Source organism: Rhododendron vialii, chromosome 4a, assembly GCF_030253575.1.
Source record: "Rhododendron vialii isolate Sample 1 chromosome 4a, ASM3025357v1".
Classification (NCBI taxonomy): domain Eukaryota; kingdom Viridiplantae; phylum Streptophyta; class Magnoliopsida; order Ericales; family Ericaceae; genus Rhododendron; species Rhododendron vialii.
The window spans coordinates 15,630,646-15,652,635 of record NC_080560.1 but is presented as its reverse complement, the minus strand read 5'-3'; the positions used below and the strand labels follow the sequence as shown (position 1 = coordinate 15,652,635).

Here is a 21,990-nt window from a genome sequence, read left to right as displayed (position 1 = left end):
TTCCTAGCATTTACAAAAAATTTACTTCTTATTGGATGTTTTCCACATAGGGAGACAATAACGATAGCGGTATTCATTAGATTAGTTAGATTACTTACATATATTTTAATATGTTTAACTTGCATATACTCATATCTCTTTTCTCTACTTATTCTCTATGGAGAGACATCATCAATATATATTTACTCACTAATTTTTTAAAATAAAATTTACTTTTAGAAGTAAAATGAAAAATGCACCCATTTTACAAAATTGACATTTATTAAGGAACAATCCAAAATAAAATATTGAACTCTAAATAAAGAATAGCAGAGTACTTGGGATGATTTTCGGCTAAACAAATTATACCAATTTTCAAGTTTACCGTACGGAAGACAGCATATGCTGGACGGCCGTGGGAATGCAGATGGTGGCATTGGCGAAAAAGTCATTTACACCAATGCTTTTCATCAATTCCACGAAATAACTAAAAAACTTAAATGGTGCCAGAAGGGAAAGACCGAGCAAAACAACGAACTTAAAGAAGAATACACAACAAAACATGGATGGGCAAAAATTCCAATTTGCTTAGCATACAATAGAACCCCAAATCTGAAGAAGTCCAAATAATATAAAGAAGGTCCATCTCTCAGCAGAGAGAAAAAGAAAAGAAAAGAAAGGAGACTAGCCCTAGATTTGACTCTCTGCCCCCCACCACAGAAGCGATTTCTAGAAATCTCGTTTTAATGCCGAAACTACAGAAACAAGATACATGCACACCATCCCACGCGTAGCGAGACCCGCCCTCTTCCCCAAGGGATGTGTGTTTGGATCTCCATCCGAAAGGTGCGCACAGAAGTGCTGCCAAAATCTATCGAGTAGGTTGTGCCTGAGCTTGTTCTAGAAGTTGACTAACTAGCTTGTAAGTGCGTCCTGACATAGCTTTGGTGTGGTCAATAAGCTGCTCATACCTGAACCCAAAACAAAAGTCTAGGTTGGAAACATATATTAAAAATTAAAAAAAAAAAGGAGGAGGGCAATGAAAAAGGTGGTCAGGAAGTAAATGAAGTAACGACTTACACATTAGGATGATTAGGTTCCATGACAACAGTTCCCGACTTTGAATCAATCTTAGCATCTAGCTTCGAGGTTCGAATAAGATTCACAATCCATCTTTCAGCCTCATCATAGTTCAAATTTAGTTTTTCTGCAAGCACCCTGCCAAGAAAGAGAGAATAAAATTCAAAATGAAGGATCACAAGTAATTAAAGCACATTGAAATCCAATACCACCCAGATAAATGAATTAATCTTCGGAAAATGGAATTCCGGATGGATTGCAAGAAACTTGGTCTAAAAATGTTATTTGCGAAACAGCCCAAAAACATTTATGCTCAATAGACAGTTTCATTCCAGAAATGAAAGGGAATATGGGACAGTCACACACACAGTGGATGTTCGCTTCCAACAATCATGCTCAGAGGTCTCTCCGGAAACAACCCAATACGAAAAAGTTGAAGTTCAATTTTGTACCATTCCGAAGTACTAGTCGAATAAAGCATTAACATATTCTCAAATGTTCAATTTGGGATTCTCAAAAGTGGTCCATATCCTCAATATTGCACATCTTTCAAACAAAAAGAAACAAGATTCGGAAAAAGACAGAAAAAGACAAGAAGGATTAGAATGTTTGTAACTGAACCAAAGGTATGCCACTACATAAACAATACATACCCCATGTCAATGCGCTGATGTATTCGGCAGTAAGTCTCAAAGATAAAAAGACGTGCATTTTCAAGGAACTCATCCCTCAATGGTACAAAGTTGCCTTCTTCCACTCGTTTGCCAAGGAACGGGTCATTCAATATTACCTGAATTATAAGTCCATGTTCAACAAGCACTAGACATTACAGGAAACGCAACAGAAAGTCAACAAACGCGACGAACCAAAATTTCATCACAAATTTGCAACTAAAACCGTATGACCATATGTTGAGAACACCAGATACTCATTGCTTAGAACAGCAGAAGCATTAGCTCCAAACAAATAGGAACCAAACGGGATCAAGGAGGAAGAGTGCTTAACACCCCACTTTTTTTTTTCTTTTCTCCAGAGGCGTCAAGCTTTAGGAAGTTTAGTTCCAAAAGAAGTTTGAATTTTCAATCTAATTATCTTATGTTTTTGCCTCCAATTACTTGGTCAGCCCTATGCCATGTGAATGGTATAGCTGCTGCACAAGATAACTGAAACAATAAAGAATATTTAACAGCCAACATTGAACAATAAAAAAAGAACTCTACAAGGAAAAAGGAGCTTACTTCTTCGCACTCTCTCATCTTTTTTTGGGCCGCGTCAAAATCATAATTGACATATATACATGCCAAAAACTCCGTGATGGGATCTTCATGGGAATACTGCTCTTGCTGGATGACCTTTATAAAATCTTTAAATTGAGGTCTTCTCCTTTTGTTGACAATAAAGGAAGTTGCTAGGTAACGTAAAAGATGAGGAGCATTTGTCTGGATGGCATTTAGATACCTGGAAGAATATAATTGTTAATAATCTCAAACACTAATAGATGACAACCGAAATTGATAAAGCTGCATCAATAACTAAACTTTGTGAAATACGAGAAAGCAGCAAGCGTACGCCGAGCAGAACTGTGAACTGATTGGAGCGCTATTAAAAATAACTGGTAATAGTTTTTTACTTACAATTCCTGTGTTTGCTAGTGTATGAAAAAGTAATAAGGGCCACCAGAGTTGTAAATTAAACCATCACAAATCAAAATGATGCACTACAGGGGAAGACTTTGACTAATTTGTCGTCAAGGTAAGAGGTTGGGTTGTGATGCAGGAAACTCAATGAAAACAACAATGCTCAACAACAGCAAATAGTGTTGCTCCAAAATTTTGCTTCTTGTACATAGGTCAACCAAATAAGTGGCATTGAGCTATAAAAAAGAGAGCATAAAGAACTAATCAAGGGGTTTTCACAATAAGACCAAATGTGCTTATGGACTTACAGATTTACTCTTTGTTACAGATTTACAATTATCCGTAGCATGCTCGATCAGACTTTATACTGCCTAGGAGTACAAGGATGCAAGAGTAATTGTCTTCACATAACTAAGCTAACAAAGAAAAAAAAATGTAAAGAAAGCAATTCAATAGATTATAAATTGAACATATTTTATTTGACTATTTCCTTTGATTTTTTTTCTTTTCTATCTTGATTATATTAACTAAATCCACCATGCCTAATCTTTTGTTCTCCTTTTCTGTAGCACGTTACATTGCGCACTAGGTTATCACACCTGTTGCCTCACCCACCATAATGCAGGGTAAGCTTCTTTTCCCATACCATCCCACCCCCATTATGATGCATCCAACCAATCAAATTAGGGGAAGATCCTAGCAGTTCCCCAGTTTTTCTATGTGCATCTTCATCCCTAGGTATAATTGACACCAGGAGAAATTGTCTTCAAATAACAAGCACTAACAATGGAAAAAAGAATCTAGAGAGGAGCAATATTTCAGACACCATACTTGTCCTGATTGAAGAGATCGATAATTTGCGTTCTGCCATTGTCATGATTGAAAAAGATGTAAAGACTCCAATGCATTAGCCATATTCTGCTTTGGACTTGATTCAGAGGAGATGCAAAACTCTGCATAAAAAATAAAGACTTGCCATCAAAAAAGCATTTCAAACAAGGAATTCAGGTCAGTTCATGCAGGATGGAAACCTTTGAGTCAATAATTTCCTTCAGCCGGTTCAATTCTTCAAGAGCGACATCCCAGTTCTGCATCAATATCTCAGCTGCTAGCTTTCCCCATAATGCACTCAGACTCCTCTCACTGTTTGTGCACAAGCCCCTATACTGATACAAATAATCTGCTGCACCAGAATAGTTCCCACATTCAAACTGGAACTTAGCATACTGATATAATGCCTCTATCTGCTCTGGACCAATCTGAAAGAAATTATATTTTAGTAAGCTTAGAACAAGAGCATAGGTATCTGCAATAATGACAGCATACTGACAAAGGGAGAAGTGAAGGATCCCTAAATACGTTTGTGTTTTCTTCATAAGGAAATGTATTAAGAAGCATAAAAAAGGGTAGATCCAAACCCTGTACAAAGCTAGGCAATGAAGAGCCCCCAACAAACAAAGATAGGGCAAAGCGAAAAGCCCGATTACAGCATCAGTACAAGAACAAAACAAGTGAAAAAGAACTGGCCACAAAACTATGTAGAAGAAAACGAATCGATATACAGCAACTATAGAAGCATTCATATGCAGAAGATGTTTATGAAGGTCAGACACTCAGACTTGACATAGATGGTTTTTACCCTCAACTTGCAACTGACACAACCACCAAAGTTCACAACTTCTAACCTATTCCCAGCCACATTGCTCTTTAAACTTTAAAGTTCTTCAATTTTAATAGCTTGCTTTTAATCATTCTCGTACAACCAAAGTTTGTTCAATTCTAACCTATTACCAGTCCGGTAATCCCTTATAAATAGACATAACTCACATTCTTGTAATCTGTATTATATCGTCTATCTCTAGAATTTATATTACTCACAATATTTTCAGATTTCTATACCACACTGTTTTTATGCATGATTTAACAACAATATTGCTATCTTTTCTCCCCTGGAAAAGTAGAAAGAAACAAATAAACAAGCTAATTCAGTAGAGTCAAATCAAAAGTACAAACCTGGTACCGTTCACTCAGCATCTGAAGATTATACTGCTTCTCAGCCCTCAACTCCCCAACCGCATTTGGATTCTGTAAAAAAGTAACCAACGGGGCAGCTGCCTCCTCTAGTGCCTTCAACCTTGCTACCACTTCCACCCTCCTCTCCACCATCTCTGCAACACACAGTACAAAGAAACTCAAAACCCTACAGAACACATAAAGCACCATTCCTACACAAAACATACATATCGACATACACACACGTGTATCAATACACCAGACTGGCTTTTCACCATTCCAGCAATGGACTGTGCGGTGCTGTTAAGAGTCCAAAATGGGTCGAATTTTGATGACTTGATCCCTCCATTTCTGTTTTCGTGGGTAGATCATTCACCCACACAAAATAGATCAAGTTGATAATTGTAGCTCCATGACTTGACATATCGGTTCCCTCAAATAAAAATTGGATAAGAGATGCGATTTTTGAAAAAATAATTCAAATCGAAAATGACAAAATCATGTGGCTACATTTTACACCCGATCGACCTGGAATTTTTTCGATGATTACAACATTCTCCAACAGGACTGTCCCTTCCAATCCATACTACACTGAGGCTTGGGCCACTAAAAGGTGTTACGGCTTCGAAAGAAGCAACACCAGCCATACACCTCAATTCTCAAAGCTGGCTCGCTAGCCTAGTAAACATATCTCTTTTATAAGTAACAAATTTATAATTCATCAAGGGGATGCCACCCGTGTACAAAAAGAAAGCGGAAAAATGAAAAGGCCAAGACCAATCATTAAAACAAACAAAAAAAAGACTATACACTGCTCTAAATACCTAACATGTCTAAAAATTTATCAATGGCTACCAACTAAACAAACTAGAAAGGAAAATTTCAAGCAACGGCATCGTGTCCCGTCAAAATATGTCCGATTCCTCGCTGTCCAAGTAAGCCACATCAACCCCAGCAGAATCAAGTAAATATACAACCCTAGAAAACCCCTTCATACTCAAAACGTACATATGAAGGTAGATTCATGAACACGCATAACCATCAGTACATCTAGAGAGAGAGAGACCTTGAGGGACCTCTTCGGTGTGGTAGAGAGACTTGTGGATGTCCATGGCGTAGTCGACCATGTTGGTGTTGTTGAGGAGCTCGATCTTGGCCTTGAGTATGTCTTCGTCGGCGTACAGCTGGCGCTCCTGGAGGAACTCGAGTATGGGGAAGACCAGGTGACGGTCCAGATTCGGGGCGATGCGAGGAGTAAGGTCGTAGTTCGCCATGGCCGCCGCTGCTAGAGTTAGAGAGAGAATGAAACCCTAGAGAGACTGGAGGAAGATAAAGAGAGGACGGGGAAAGAATAATGAAGTGTGTGTTTGGTTTTGGAGACGGGAATCCGGAATAAGAAAAAACGAGAGAATTCACTTATTCCTGAGGGGATTGCCTATCTGCTGTTTTGGAGCGAATTGAGTTCCGGTTTGTGGATAGCAAAATAGGGACTAATTAGGCTCCTAAAATATTTTTTCAGAAAATAAATTTTAAATTTTTATTTTTCAGTGTTCGGTTGACACTTGAAAATATTTTCAAAAATAAATTGGGCTAGAGTCCACAGTCTAGACTTATTGGGCCTTCTAGTCCGGATAATTCTTTTAACAGGCTGCGGATCCATGATACTAACTTCTATTTAGGTCCATTAACGGACCAAACTACCCTTAGTATATAAAAGCCAGATTTAAACTCTGAGAAGAGAACTCTTCTTACTGTCATTACCGTCGTGAATTTGGGGACGACCAAATTCACAATCAATGCTTCCTCTCTCTCGCTCTCATGGTTTCAATTACTGAGCTCGCTCGCTCTCTCTCTCTCTCTCTCTCTTGTTTGGTTTGGAGATTTAGGTTTGAATTGCTGACGAAGGTTTTTCACTGTGATCTGACGAAGATTTCTCACTGCGATTGAAAGGTTTGAATTGCAGCCGAAGGTTTCTCACTGTGATCTGACGAAGATTTTTCACTACGATTTGAAGGTCTCTCTCTCTCTCTCTTTCTCTCTCTCTCTCTCTTGTTTATTTGATAATCCAGTTTACAAGTCAGCTTTTGAGTGTGTGTGCATTTGTGCGGTTTGTGGACTGAATGGATAGAACAGATCGATGTCGACAATGATATTTTGTTTTTCATTTTTTTTGGAGCAGATTAATAGGACAGATAATGATATTTGTTTACATTTTTTGGAGCAGATTAATAGGACAGATAATGATATTTGTTTACATTTTTTGCTTGCAGAGGGTGTTAAATTTCTAGTATGGAATCTTTTATTGTTCTTTTGTGCAAATATGGTTCAAAAACTCTTGTCGTATCAGTTAGAAGAGATTTCTGCTTTGACGATGTTGTCCGTAGTCTGGTTAAGAAATGGTCAAATTTGGAAATCTCTAGTTTTCAGCTTTTGTATGCTGTAGGTGGACATGACAATTGCAATCTCAATAATGATGATGATTTTGTAAATATGTTCGCATTGGCTAGTGCGTATGGGGTTAGTTGTATTGATGTAGTTGCTGAAGTGCTTTCTTCTTGTGCTGATCATAATAATCGGAGTATTGTTGTTGAAAGTATTGAATGTCGAAGAAGTTTTGAAGTCGGTCAAAGTAGTACTATGCATGAAGTAGAAGAAGATCCACTTGAGAAGTTTTGTCAGCACCACGAGACTGTCCGTCTTTCTGCTGGTTGGGCTAAGTTGATTACTCATGTTGGCCAAGAGTAGAGGCAGAGTAAAAGAATTTAGGGATTGTCTGGCAATGTATACTATTGAAGTCGGATTTGTATATAAGTTTTTGAAGAATGACAAGACTAGAGTAACGACGGAATGTTCAAAAAAACATACAGAATCTGGTTGTCAATGGTTTATTCATGCAACCATTGAGAGATCTAACGGTTTCTTTTGTATTAGGGAGTTTGAGAAGAATCACAGTTGTGTTGGTGTTTTTGCTAGTTCGAAGAATCCTCGGATGAGTTCAAAGTTGGTTGCTAAACAGATTAGGGAGGAAGTTCGAACTAAGACAAACTTGCACCAATAGAAGCAGTGAAGTTTTTTGAGAAGTATTATGGGAGTAAAATCAGTTATCACCATGCTTGGTTTGGGGTTGAGAAGGCAGGTGATGAGCTGTATGGAGATTATGCATTATCTTTTGACCTACTGAGGTGGTATGATGAGGTAGCGAAGGAGAAAAACCCAGGAAGTGTTATTGATGTTGAGTATTGTGACAAAACTAATTGTTTTAGAAGGATTTTTGTAGCATTTGATGCGTGTATCAAAGGTTTCAATTACTGCCATCCTTTGTTGGCGCTTGATGGGTAGGGATGGCCATCTCGGCCGATCCATCCGAATTCGATCTATTATCCGCTTCGAACGGATCGGATATTCGGGGATTTTTTCGGAGTTCGGATCGGATTCGGATGTAAGTTTGTATCCGATCCGATCCGCTCCGAATCCGATCCCCGATCCGTATCCGATCCGCTCCGATCCACCCCGAATGCCCGAGTATAAATACCTCTTATTACCTGTTAGGGTTATATTACACACACCCAGCCCCACGCCCCCCAGCTCGACTGCTACTGTGTGCTCTGCCGACTTCCCAGTTCCCACCGTCCACCTCGACAATCTCCCTCCCCAGTCGACGTCGAGTGTCGACCAGGGTAAACTCTCTTTCTCTCTCTCTTGTTCTCTCTGTCGAGTGTCAACAGTCGACCAGGGTAAAATCTCTCTCTTTCTCTCTCTCTCTCTCTCTCTCTCTCTCTCTCTCGTTCTCTCTCTTTTTTCTCTCTCGATCTATTTGCATTCTGTAATCTACTAATCTCTCTCTCAAGAGAGAGAGAGATTTGTTAGGGGTTATTTCTTAATGGCGATGCCCCCTCCTCGCTCGAGATCTCCGACTCCAACCAGACCAACCGTACGCTCGTCAAGGTAAACCGAATGGTCACGAAACAGGTAACTGGTTCATTGATCTATTTGGTTTTTTTGAAGTGTCAAGCCTGCTAAGTCAATATATCTCACAGTCGAAGTTATAAAAAAGCATGGTGATTCTAAAAAGGATTGTTTCTTTAACAATTGATGTGTCGAATTGTCCAAGTCCTTAAATTCAAAATATAGTTTGACTGTTATGACTGAATCTGATCATTGAATTGCGACTTTGCATGCACAATAATACCTTTTGAAATTCATTGTATTTGCTATTATTATTAGCATTTTCAAGTGTGTTTCTTTCTGGAATTTGAGTTGGTGATGGATACGATTTTGTTGGATAATCCTCCATAAAATGTTGTTAATAATTGCATGAAGCAGTTGATCTCTTTTTAGGGGCCACCTATAGGGCTACTGGAATATGTAGGAGACAAAGAATTGATGCATCCAGAATACCCTGAACAAAATGAAAATTTTGCCCATTTTTTAGTCATTTGTCATAAATTAAGTGCATCATCTTTTTATTGTGAGTGTGTGTGAGCTCTTGTGATCTTATGTTTATAAAATCTTTTATGTTTTTTAATATGTAGTGTGCCTAGTTGGGAAAGTAACTCTACGTCAACTGAAATTGAATCGAATGAGGCACAATTACCAACACTTGATAGTTCACAAGCAGAAACTGAGTCAAATCTCCCTACAAATGAACCAAAAGATCTTGGGTATACTTCTGATGGTGATAAAATATTGTCAAAAGCTAAATGTAGGAGTACAGTTTGGGAGCATTTTCAGAAAATAACAATCAAGGACACTGGTGTAGAAAAAGCAAGGTGCTTGTATTGTAAAAGAAAGTTTGTTGGGGATGGTAAGAGTGGAACAACACATTTGAAAGATCATACTAGCTCTTGTTACATGAAAAAAGCAATTGATAGCAAGCAGAAGTTTATAACACCTAGTCTTTTGATGGGGGAGGGCAAAAAGGCCAACATTCAATCATATAACTATGATCCAGAAGTTGCCAGGAAACAACTAGCTTACATGATAATAATGCATGAGTACCCTCTAAGCATGGTGGAACACGCTGGGTTTAGGAGATTTTGCCATGCTTTACAACCTGCCTTTCATGTGATTTCTCGAAACACTATAAAGAGGGACATTTTTAAAATATATGATGTTGAGAAGGTGAAGACAATGAGGCTTATTGAAAGAAACAAAAGTAGAGTTTCCTTGACTACGGATATGTGGACATCTATCAGTAAGAAAAGGGGGTTCATGGTTATCACGGCGCACATCATCGATGATTCTTGGAAGTTACAAAGCCGCATTCTAAGGTAATTTTAATTTTATGCAAGTTTAATTTTATGCAAGTTGAGTGTTGTTATTGTTATTGTACATTCATACTGAATAGTAACTATTTTATTTAGGTTCGTGTATGTGCCATGTCCACACACGGCGGAAGCATTGTGTCAAGTGTTGATGGATACCTTTTTGGAGTGAAATATTGATAGAAAATTGTCTACTTTGACCGTTGATAATTGTACTACCAATGATGCAATGATTGATTTGTTGTTAGAAAAACTTGGAGGTGATCATATAAGGTGTAAGAGTTTATTTCATGTGCGATGTGCTGCCCACATTCTTAACTTGATTGTAAAAGATGGTTTGGATGTCATTAAGTCTTCCATTGTGAAGGTTAGGGATAGTGTTGCTTATTGGACAGCAACTCAAAAGAGAGAGGAGACATTTGAAGGTGCAGCTCGCCAATTAGGAATTACTTATGGTAAAAATTTGTCCCTTGATTGTCCTACAAGGTGGAATTCCACCTTTTTGATGCTTCAAACTGCCATAAAATATAGGAATGCTTTTGGTCGGTTAAAACTCAAGGATCCCCAATATAAAAGTTGCCCAAATGATGATGATTGGAACTTGGCTGAAGATATATGTGAGAGATTGGAAATATTCTACAAGGTCACTTTGTTATTTAGTGGGACTACCTATCCTACTTCCAATTTATTTTTTCCAGATGTGTGTGATATTAAAGTTAGATTGTCAGAGTGGGTCTGTTGTGGGATTTATGTAGTGGAGGAAATGGCCTTAAATATGCTTGAGAAATATGACAAGTATTGGGATAATACGCATGGATTTTTGGCAGTCGCAGTTGTGCTGGACCCAAGGTTCAAGATGTCCTTGATTGAGTACTACTATAAAAGAATTTATGGAGACCATGGTGTTGGGATGGCGGAGGACATTCGAAGAAGGTGTTATGACTTGCTTACGTTGTACCAAGGTAAATCTTCAAGCAAGGACCGTAGTGAATCTTCAAGCAAGGCACCGCCCTCTACCTATTTGAGGGATAGGACTTCTCTTTCCGATTATCTTGATCAACAAAAGAGAACCAAAACTTTGCATGTAAAGTCAGAATTAGATCGTTATTTGGAGAAGGAGCAGTTCCCAATGTGTGATGATTTTGATATATTGGCATGGTGAAAGTCTAATGGTTTAAAGTATCCTGTTTTGCAAGCCATAGCTAGGGATGTGTTGGCCGTGCCTGTGTCTACTGTTGCATCGGAGTCCTCTTTTAGCACTAATGGTAGGGTGGTGAGTCCAAGTCGTAATAAACTTCACCCGAAGACTTTGGAAGCCTTAATGTGTACTCAAATTAAGTTGGTTGGCGGCTTTGGAGAATGAAGGTAATTTTAATAATCTTCTCCTATAGCTAAGCTAATGGGCCAAGCATTGCAAATTAATCACCCCCTGTGTTGTGTCTGAAAACACACAAAGAACTAATACTCCTATTTCGTTTATGTTCTACAATCGTCGCAGCTATATGGAATCCCATATTCCACTAATTTATTTATGCAATAATAAAATGACTAGGGTACTAGTGAAGGCCAATTCAAGAAAGTAGTTAAGAACCTCATGTTGTATGATAGATTGCATCTTTCTTTCATGGATTGGAAAGTGGAAAAAATACTTTGCTCGAAGGTCATAACAATCGTGAAAATAAGAAGGGTAAATGAGAATTAAGTTGTTTGGGAGATTAAAAAAAAAAACTTCCAATTGTCCAACTTCTCTCTCTCTCTCTCTAATCCGGCAAAAAAATAACAAATTTATCTCAAGTTATCCATCCAACCAAAAGCACTCCGCTTTAAAAATTGATGAACCAAATTATATTCTTGTAAAGAAAGATAAAAAATAATCCAAAAAGTCTTTTGAATTATTTTGTCTTTAATGAACTTTTTTTAAATTATAATACTCCATAGTTTTTACTTTTTCACATTCTTCTTGTATACACGAACCAATAATCTAAAAAAAAAAATTTGACTCCAAAAAAACAAATGTGGAATTTTTTTGAATAGAGACAAAGATTAATTTGGCTTATTTTTAGGCCAAACCAGCCCTTAAATCCACATGTACAAATTTTTATTTTTTATTTTTTTGAGAAACAATCCACATGTATTTGATTGATTAAAATAAAGCAAAGATCCGAATGGTGAGCCAACCTTAGGAAGGGAAGCGTTGAAGCTTCGAAGATTTATCACCAGAGCAATTGAAAACCTCAAAACAAAGATAAAATACCCCCGAAGAGCTTTAGGGGGTAATTCACTTAATAAAGATAATGTTGAGAAGTCAGTGATGTAAGAAGGACAAATAAGTAATTTTATGAGGAGCTACAATTAATGTTTAGGAAGAAACACTTTTAGTTTTGGCAGGAACAATATTGTTTTTAGCATTATCAACTGCCCAAAAATTACCCAATGTCAACAGTTGGATCCTCTCCATTTCACTGTCTTCATTCCATCATCCCCGGTCTTAAAATACACACTTGTATAACCTCTAGTCACATAATTTTGTGTCACGACCAAACATCACATAACCTCGTAAGCCGTAACCACCCACTTCCACTCACAAAACAAACAATTTTGGGTCGTTTTAATAAAATGCGATTCATAATCCTCAAAACCTAAACCGCGCGTGGAATAGAATTCCCTAAACACGAAAAAAAAATGCCCTGAATGTATCCAAGGTGCAACAATATAGTGATAGATTGCCTTGAACATAATGATTGAACTATACAACAAAGCTCGTGAACGGAATACGAAACCAAAACGTACAGAAATTAACGCTACACTAATACGACTTCCTGCTTAAAAATAAAAGTGTTACGGTACAAAATGGCAAAAAATGAAGCCTTAGAAAGCAAACAAGAGGCGAATTGGGAAACAAACACCAGTTAACATACCTAGTAAACAAGCTAAAAAAAAAGGCAAACCCAGTTCACGAGCCATACAGCTATCACGGGGTTTGGGGAAGGGTTGGCATAGTAGTGTACAAAGCTAACCCCACAAATTATTGCCAGTGCTCAAAGTTAAACGACATACATTATAATGCATTACATTGATCAAACCCCAAACCAGCAGTCCTTGACAGGTCATAGCATTCTTCGAATTTTTCACATCCTACGCGATGAGGAAAGGCAACACAGTAAGCATGAAAGACTCGTATGTGAAAGTCGCTGATCCTGAATACATTGCGTCCTTCTCCTTAAATTTCTCCGTTAATCCCTGCAAAAGATCAAATATTCACCCTCAAACACATACCTACCATAATGGAAGAGGTATATCCGATGAACTTAAATGAGTACTTTTCTACATATGTATCAACTCTTCCCTCCCACGAAATCATGGGGTTGTACAAATAATTTCTCCACCATGCAAATGAATATCATATACAAGTATCAACTCAAAGAACTGGATGTGGTACCCATATATATTTAGGACATAAGAATTGCCTCTTTTTATGTCAATGAGATATCCACGTGGACCACGTCAAAAGACAAAATTACAACAATGATACAAAAACCATCCAAAAATAAAAACACCACCAATAAGGATGATGGTGTTGAGTTCACTAAAAACATACCTTGACAGTGAGGCAACACTCGATGAAGTTGTCGTACTCGATGGCCCTGTTCTGTCCACCCGTTTTATCAAACTTAGAGACCAGCAATTCCAGAACCACCGGTGACACCCCAAATCCTAGGCTCAACAGCGCCTCCCGCAATTCTCCAGTATCAATTCTGCCACTGCGGTCCCTATCGAATCTCTCAAAGATTGACTATGACAACAAAATGTATATTCAGATAATCAGGAGATATATAAACAAAACATTCTGAAAACAAGATTTTGGAGATCTTTTAACATACCCTCCAGTTCTGAAGACTGTAATACAAAGCAGTGAATTCCTTTGGCCCTGTTTCCCAACATTCAGTCACCCAGAAAAGAAAGATAAGCACATAAACAAGACGAGTAACTTGAAAACACTAGAGACAAACTGAAGGGGATTCAGACATAAAACTATCACCAATATGCTTATTTTTGCCTTGAAATAAAACAGTTAGCTACTTATGACACAAAGCAAATTTTACAAAAATGTTTTTGAAAAACCTAAATAAAAAAGAGAACCCAAGTAGCAAGTCAAACTATTGTTGGGTCCAAAAAATAAAAAATTGCCCTACAAATTTTCCCAGACAGTTCCAATCATGCAATGTTGGGAGCACTGCGCATCCATTAGGAATGGGGCCTACTTTCCAGCAGGATGAATCATGTGCTACACTGCATTTTGCCCACTTTTTGTGTGTTCTTTATCCAAAAGTATACATTATTAGCGAGCCCCCCATCCAATAATGCAAATTTCGACTATACAAAAGAACTCCATCGAGTCAATTCCAGTCAACCAGTCAACCGGAGTAGTTATTGTCCAAACACAATTGATAAGAACCTGTGGAATTAGTCATTCAGAACTTGGACAATTAGCTGTCTTTGTTTATCAATTATCATTGGTTATTTTCATTAAAACAAGGAAACCAAACCTTGCATTGAAAAATAAGATACTTTGGTAGCACCCCAAAATAATTGAATGAAATGGTTTCTTTGTATGATTCCAAAAAAAAAAGGGCAAAAATTGGTTTCTTCCTTGCAATCAAACCATACCCATACCATAAGAAAACTAAGTAGAAGCTTATTATGGTTTGTAATAGTCTAGAGTTTTATCTCCTGTATGCTTGACAATTCAATTATTACCCAATTTATTCTTGGTGTATTATATGCAAATAACATAGCTTATGAGGAATATTAAGTCTCACTATTTTCCTATGTATAACTAAAATACTAAGTACAATAAATTCTGTCAATAAACATGGTGCTTCATATATACAGAAATAGATTCGAACTGATGCATGGTAATGCAAAGGTAGGTGGTATGTATTTGACTACCAATTGAAAAGCAGTTATCCGCCAGCTAAGTAGCACAAACACAAACACGTCAATCCCTAAAAAATGCAAGACACAACAAGATGAATACACATTAAAAATGTATACTCCTATTTCATAACCTAAGATCATGAACACTTGATTCTATCATTGTATCCCCAATCACTTTCTTTTCCAGAAATAATATACTGCGTGTATGTCTTATAGATGGAAAGGTGCATTGCTAAGTTTCTGAAGATTGTCTAGTTCCAAAATCTAAAAGAACAATAGGACATGCTTCTTACTGTGTTTGACACGGTATCCGACTGTCCAATGCGATAGGCTATCTGAATAGTGATCCGCTAAGTGGGAGGCCAATTCGGGTCAACCCATGCCTTTTTAATGCAGCCTCATTGTAAAAAGAACCACGTGAACATGCCACAATTATTGCAGTGATTAATTTTCCCCAAGTCTAAGATAGCAAGTTTTCTTCTACTATATCAAAGGAAGAATGCGGGACCATATGATGACTTATGGACATTGCACGACACAAATGGTCCCCAACACCGTATTTGCAGGGAAATAGTCCAATCCATATTCCACGAGCCAAATGACTCGCACAGAATCAAACTGAAAGAAACAACCTAGTCTCCTTCCCTTGTAACAAAAATGGCTTTACAGGCAGAGTCAGAAATATGTTCTGGCTTTATCTGATGGCTTGATCCTTTCTAGCTCAATTTCCTATTTATTAAAGTAAATTTGCTGTCTTTAACATCAACTCTGAGCTCAAGCAGGGGATCTCAGGCATTCTGTTTAGAAATTATCAAGGATCTTCCCCTAAATTGGTGAAGCCTCGGCTTTGATTCCATATTGAGGTCAATTCTCTTCACAGATGCAGCGCTTCTTGGCAAACTCAAGGTTTATGTAAAGGATGTCCCGGCAGCTGGCCAATCGTTTGAGCAAAGCTTCAGTGCTGCATGTTCCAAGAACACCCAACTAGGCAGCGAATCAGGAGGCCAATTCAGCAAAACAAAGGGGTTGCCTTCTTCCAATTTGGCCCTACACTATTTTGAAGCCTACGAAGGAGCTACTTGTGGGATCCTTCCCTTCCTCAGGGATTGGGTGACTCCTTTTCTTTCAGCTGTCTCGTTTTCTGTCTTGTTGCTCTTCATAGCCGTGACCCAAAAAACATAAGAAGAAGTTACCACGTACATCTACCCTACACGGGTGCAGAGTTTCCCGATTACCACTCTTAGCTCTTTCCCCTTCCCTTTCTTGCTCCCAACTAGCAAAAATTAGCAAATACTCATGAGTTTTGCCACTAACATACTCAGTCCACACACAGACATAATTACCAGCTCTTACCTGCTATTTGACGCTCTCCTATAACCAAGATCTCCACTGTGAACTGCTAATTACAAAATCCAATGACTTCATAGACCATATATAGGGCTGTAAATTGAGTTGGGTTCAGCCAATTGGTAGGTTTTCAAGCTTAGTTTGAACACTAAATGAGCTTCAAAATCATATTCAATCTCGATTGTTAACTAATCCTTTTGAATCCAAACGAGCTTCAATTGAGCTCATCATAACCGAGCTCGATTAACATGATCTCCTGAGCAACATAACCATACCAAGTCAAGCACTAGACAATTCAAATTCGGTTCGACAACTTAACAACCTTCAAGCATGATTTGCTTACATAAAGAATAGGTTGACTGATTTAAAGTCCTAATCATAACCTAAGTCACATAATTGGATAATCCTTCAGTAAAACATTTTGCTCCTGCTCTCAATCTTCGCTCTTGCAAATTTTAGTAGTTCCAGATATTTTCAGACTTCTCTTTTATGCTTACGAACCCGCATCCTCTCGTGCTCACACATGCGCATATGTGACTAATATCATAACCATCTATACTGGTATGTATGTAGATTACATATATAAATTTTTTTGATAACTCACTAACTCAAGTGTCCAGGCAACACGCATCTCAACTAATCTTGGAACTAGAGGTGCAAACGAACTGAGTTGCTCGAGAGCAACTTGTGGCTCGGCTTGTCAAGGCTTGACAGTTTTAGACTTTTAGGCTCGGCTCATTAAGGAGGTCGAGTTTTAGGCTCGTTCAACAAAAGAGCCGAGCTCGAACACTGTAGAGCTTGGCTCGGCTCGTTTGCACCCCTACTTTGGAGCAATCCCACCATCCACTAGCAGAGCGGGCCCAACTAGAGCAGGGGCAAAACCCGTAGGGACTGGGTAGACAACATAAATAAACGTAGAGAGAGAGAGAGAGAGAGAGAGAGATGACCAATTTTTCTGCTATTGGAGTTGGTAAAAAGATACATGAGGAGATGAACAGTCCTGAGGCTAAAACTCTGGTTATAAGACGACAAGGCCCCCTGCAACTCCTTGTCGTCGATCAATCCGCTCCCGTCCCGGTCCGCAATCTGGAAGCACGCCATGATGCTCGGGTCCGTGCCGGGGGGGAACGCTGACGGCACCAGCGAGGCGAAGGGGCTGCTGCTCCCGTAGGACGGCTGCGCCTGCGCAGGGTACCCTGCGGCGGGGGAGCCGCCGTAGGGCTTGTCCTTTGGGGGCTTGGGTCCTGAGGGGGCGTAGGGGGCGGATGGGGCGGCGTAGGGGGTGGATGACGGTGGGGGTGCGTAGGGGTTTTGGGTGGGTGGGGGTGGTTGTGGGGCGCCGTATGGGGCGGAGGAGTAGGGTTGCTGGGACGGCGGGGGGCCGCCGTAACCGTAGCCTTGTGGTGGGTTGTTATAGGGATATCCAGACATTTTTGTTTTCAGAGAGAGAGAGAGAGAGAGAGAGGGTTTTGATCGTCGAAACTGGAAAGGGGAATTCTCTTCTGGATTGGAAGAAAAAAATTCCTTTAATATAGAAGATTACGCTGAACATAACGGTGGATTTCGACTTCTGTGAAAATGACGAAACTGCCATCTTTGTGGGAAATTTCAACAAATTTTTATAGACTTTAATAAAACGGTCTTTCTATTGTCAGCCCACTGGGCTGACGATAAACACACTAAAATATAAGAAAAATATGTATTTTTGTGCACTTTTTACATCCTTTAATACACATTTACACACCTACTATCGTCAGCCTAATGAGCTGATTTTAAAATTTTCCTTAATAAAATTCATTGGAACAATGAATATTTTTTTTATCCAATAATACAATGGACACAATAGTTCACCGCAACGCCAACCACATCCGCTTGAATAACATTGGATGAATAATAGAAGAACAACTTTGAAACTACCTCGCAACCACCAATTTTGCACCATGTGGGCGGGTGTGATTGATGTTGTGTTAGAGTATTGTGTCCCTAACATTATTAATTTTTCTCTAAGTGTCAGTTTAAAAGGGTAGGGTTTGTCCTCCAAGCAGCATATCTTTGGTCTTTACTCAATTTGAGTAAAACTTCATTTAGTAAATTTAAATCTTAGCATAAATTTAGACAATAATTCGTTGATAATATAAATCTAAATTTGAGAGAGAGAAAATGGCCTTGTAAAAATTTGAGTTTCTATTGATTTAAGGAAAACTCAAATTGATCAAAGTTTGAAGCAAAGATTGTTGTGAAGTTTAGGTTTTACACAAATTTCAGTACTAAGTTATTGAAAAATACAAGGACTAAAGATGCTATAAAGAAGCAAGTTGTTAGATAGAATAATTAAATTTCTTTAACGAAAAAAATTTAACTCTCTCCGCCTTCAAATTTTAGTAACAGAAGGAAATTGTGAAATTTTTGAAACAAAAAATATTGTTGTGCGTAATTGGAAGACTTTTGTAAAAGATCTTAATTGGAGTAGTTTTTTAAGTTAGCACCAAATATTAAGAATATATACACAATTTTTTTATCATTGATCCTAAAATTATATAACTCTTGATAATGAATAGATTTTTGGGACTGGTATAATAATAATAACTAATTAAATTATGGAGCGGTTAGAATTCTAGTTATTGAAACTCATTAGAACTTAGAAGTGAAACTAGTTAAGGCATCCACACCCATGAATATTATTTTGCCGTAGTTATTTTTATTTTTGGGCAATGAGTAGTTTCATTTTGCAAAAAACAAATTTGCAAAAGTGTTGGGCTCATGTTTTTGCTATTTCTTTCAATCTCTCTCTTTCTCAAAACTTAAAAATGGCAATTTTGCCATATATGGCAAAGGAATTGGCACTTGCCAAAATTTGAGAGAATTTTGGTGGCATTTGCCAAATTTGAGAGGATTTTGGCACCCAAATTCTCATTTTTCTGTGTTATTTTAGACTCTGAGAGATGACAAGGGATTTGCAAAAATGGGCAAACTTGTTATTTGCAGTTAACAAAGGGGCCTTGAAGTACGAGTATTTTTTAGAGTAAACGGCTACGACCGGTAGTTCATTTATCGGCGACGCGTCTGCTTGGCTTGGCGCACTTTCTCTTCCCCGCAGGGCAACTCATACGCGGAGGCGCGTCAAAATTAATGACAATTCTTACTGTATTTATTATTCTCTCTTTCTTATTCATTTAAATTAAATTCAAACCTCTCTCTTCGTGTGCCACGCTACCAGATCTTCCAGGAAATTCATAGGGTTTGGAAATTAGAACGAACTCTTTTTTTTTTTAGATGAGAAAGAAAGAGTAAAGAGAGTGGTGGGGTAAGAGAAAAGAAAAGATTTCAATAAGGGCCGTTCAACACACTTTTAAATATCTCAGGTGGGCTGTTTGGACACCACGTGGGCACGGCCACGTGGTACCCATCCGGTATTCAAAAATATCTCTTTTTAGATGGGGATGGGGATAAGAGTATCCTTTCCTTTATACCAATTTTTTCAGCAGGAGGATTATGCGAGAATCTCTAAACAAGAAAATCTCTAACCATGATCCTGCACCTCAAATAATTTGGTGCACCGGTTCACCAAAATATTGGCTTAGAGCATGTCTAACCTATCCCTAAAATCCCAAAACAAGAAAATCTCTAACCATGATCCTGCACCTCAAATAATTTGGTGCACCGGTTCACCAAAATATTGGCTTAGAACATGTCTAACCTATCCCTAAAATCCCAAAATGAATGTGACATATTATAGGAAGATTTTGTAATTTATTCTCCCCTTTTGCACCTTAGGAGAGAATCTAGAAGGGACCCATTGTACATTTTAGATATTTGGATCTCCAAATTGCCTTTGGTTCTCCAAATATGGAGACCTTACACCCATTTTGGAGACAAAATCTCTAAAAATATGATAGATCCCTTGTAGATTCTCTCATAAGACGCAAAAAGTGTGAATAAATTACAAAATCTTTATTTAATACGTCACATTCATTATTCATTTTAGAGTTTTAGAGAGGTATTGCGTAAACACATCATTTTTGAATTTAAAATTACATTATTAAAAAATAAGTACCTATTTAAGGTTCTGAAACGGGGCCTCAGAGGACTTGAGTCCCTCTAATGGTTCAATCACTTTTTTCCGGGCCGAAACAATTTGTTGAATTCGTACATCGCAATTGCTAACGGGTGCATCATAGAGCTCCGTATGTGGGCCCTGGCTATAACTCCTGGCCTCTGCAGCTTGAAGTGATTGAAGCTTTAAAGCCAAATTATATATGGGAGACTTAAAGAATAGTCATCGGATTCAATGCATTGTAGGTTTTCATCCTTCATTTTTTTGCACTTATGTTTTCCTCCTGTTTTTATTTTTAATATCAAAAGTGCCCCTAATATAAATAAATAATATATATATATATATACACACACAGAGTCCGTCTCCCATAAGGACCACATTATTTTAATAAAATGCGGACCTCCCTTTTTCGATCGAATTTCGATGATCCGAGCCGCTCAATGTGTTCAGAACGTGATTGTAAGGATACTTGCGAGAAATCGGCAAAAAAAAAAGATCGCGAAGGACTTCATCCAAGCAGTTTTTGTTTGTTTTTTAATCGAACGGTTCAAATAAAAATTTCTCAAATCATGCCTTTCCCGGTTATTTTTTTTGCTTTGTTTGTTTTTTAATCGAACGGTTCAAATAAAAATTTCTCAAATCATGCCCTTCCCGGTTATTTTTTTTGCCGATTTCTCGCAGGTACCCTTAAAATCATGTTCTGAACACATTGAGCAGCTCGGATTATCGAAATTCGATCGGAAAATAAAAAAAAATGAGGAGGTCCTCATTTTTAACTAAAATAAGGACCTCCCTCATGGGAGAATGACTCTGTGTGTGTGTGTGTATATATATATATATATATATATATCATCGAAAAAAGGGGGACCAAAATATAATCATCCCTGTCCCATCCCACAATTTCCGTTGATTCAATCCCGAAAATTTTGGATTCCCTAAAAATCTGCTGATATTCTATATAACAAAGCATCTCTCTCTCCACAAACAGCCGCCGCCATTCATTAGTCCTCTTACGTCCTTCGGTGGGTGGCGATCCACTCATCCTCCGACGTCCTCCGCCAACAGTCGCCGCCATCCATCAACAGCCGCCAAGTCAGAGTTCCGATCCCTATCAGAGACCTTGAAGAATATAGGTGGACCCAACAAATCAGGCAAGCCACACAACGGCCCATTCGCTGTCGAAGCTCCCAGCGTCGTCGTACAAATTGGAGTTCAACAAGAAGGCCTAACGTGCGGATAAAAAAAAAAGAAAAGAAGGCCTAACGTGCAATTATCTTTTGATTGGTTGCAAGTATTGTATTACGTGCTTTTGTGTTGGCTCTATATTGATGCTATTGAATGGTTAATCTGTTTGGTCCACTTGCTGCTGCTGCTGATTTGTTCTTGATGGTTGTGGATGGCCCTCAGTTTTAGGGTCCTGCAGATTTTATTGGTGAATGATGGTTGCTAATGTTACTAAGAAGGCTTTGCTCTAAAAGGCTTTTGATTAGGCCTTCTTGATGCTGCTTGTGCTTTTTGTACCAATCCAACCCAATTTTTCGTTGGATGAGTCTTCCATTCCTGAATAAACCATGTTTTTCGATTCAAATTTTGTTTTCACGGTGTATTAATGTATTTGACGTTTATTTATGTATTTTCATGAATAAAACATCTGTATTCAATTTTTTTCATGGTGTAT

At 38.2% G+C, this 21,990-nt stretch overlaps 2 protein-coding genes and 1 long non-coding RNA gene across 4 annotated transcripts; 1 reads left to right on the top strand and 2 right to left on the bottom strand.

Annotated features, from left to right (window-relative positions):
* Positions 1–546: 546 nt before the first annotated feature.
* On the bottom strand, positions 547–6,158 carry LOC131322386 (eukaryotic translation initiation factor 3 subunit E). Its single transcript, XM_058353695.1, has 8 exons — positions 5,776–6,158; positions 4,710–4,864; positions 3,728–3,955; positions 3,528–3,649; positions 2,298–2,517; positions 1,713–1,849; positions 1,060–1,197; positions 547–950 (listed from the first exon to the last, which is right to left on the bottom strand). The coding sequence occupies exons 1-8, from the start codon at positions 5,981–5,983 to the stop codon at positions 851–853; spliced, it is 1,308 nt and encodes a 435-aa protein (XP_058209678.1). The 5' UTR covers positions 5,984–6,158; the 3' UTR covers positions 547–850.
* Positions 6,159–8,332: 2,174 nt separating this feature from the next.
* LOC131322459 (uncharacterized) lies at positions 8,333–9,382 on the top strand. 2 transcript variants are annotated; one of them, XR_009198847.1, is made up of 3 exons: positions 8,333–8,376; positions 8,568–8,678; positions 9,242–9,375. It is a non-coding gene; the product is annotated as an uncharacterized LOC131322459 (long non-coding RNA). The 2 variants fall into 2 exon arrangements; XR_009198846.1 differs by having other exon boundaries at positions 8,346–8,376; positions 8,568–8,654; positions 9,242–9,382.
* Positions 9,383–12,760: 3,378 nt separating this feature from the next.
* LOC131322153 (probable calcium-binding protein CML49) lies at positions 12,761–17,778 on the bottom strand. Its single transcript, XM_058353360.1, has 4 exons — positions 17,206–17,778; positions 13,855–13,901; positions 13,572–13,766; positions 12,761–13,213 (listed from the first exon to the last, which is right to left on the bottom strand). The coding sequence occupies exons 1-4, from the start codon at positions 17,687–17,689 to the stop codon at positions 13,109–13,111; spliced, it is 831 nt and encodes a 276-aa protein (XP_058209343.1). The 5' UTR covers positions 17,690–17,778; the 3' UTR covers positions 12,761–13,108.
* Between the last annotated feature and the right edge of the window lie 4,212 nt (positions 17,779–21,990).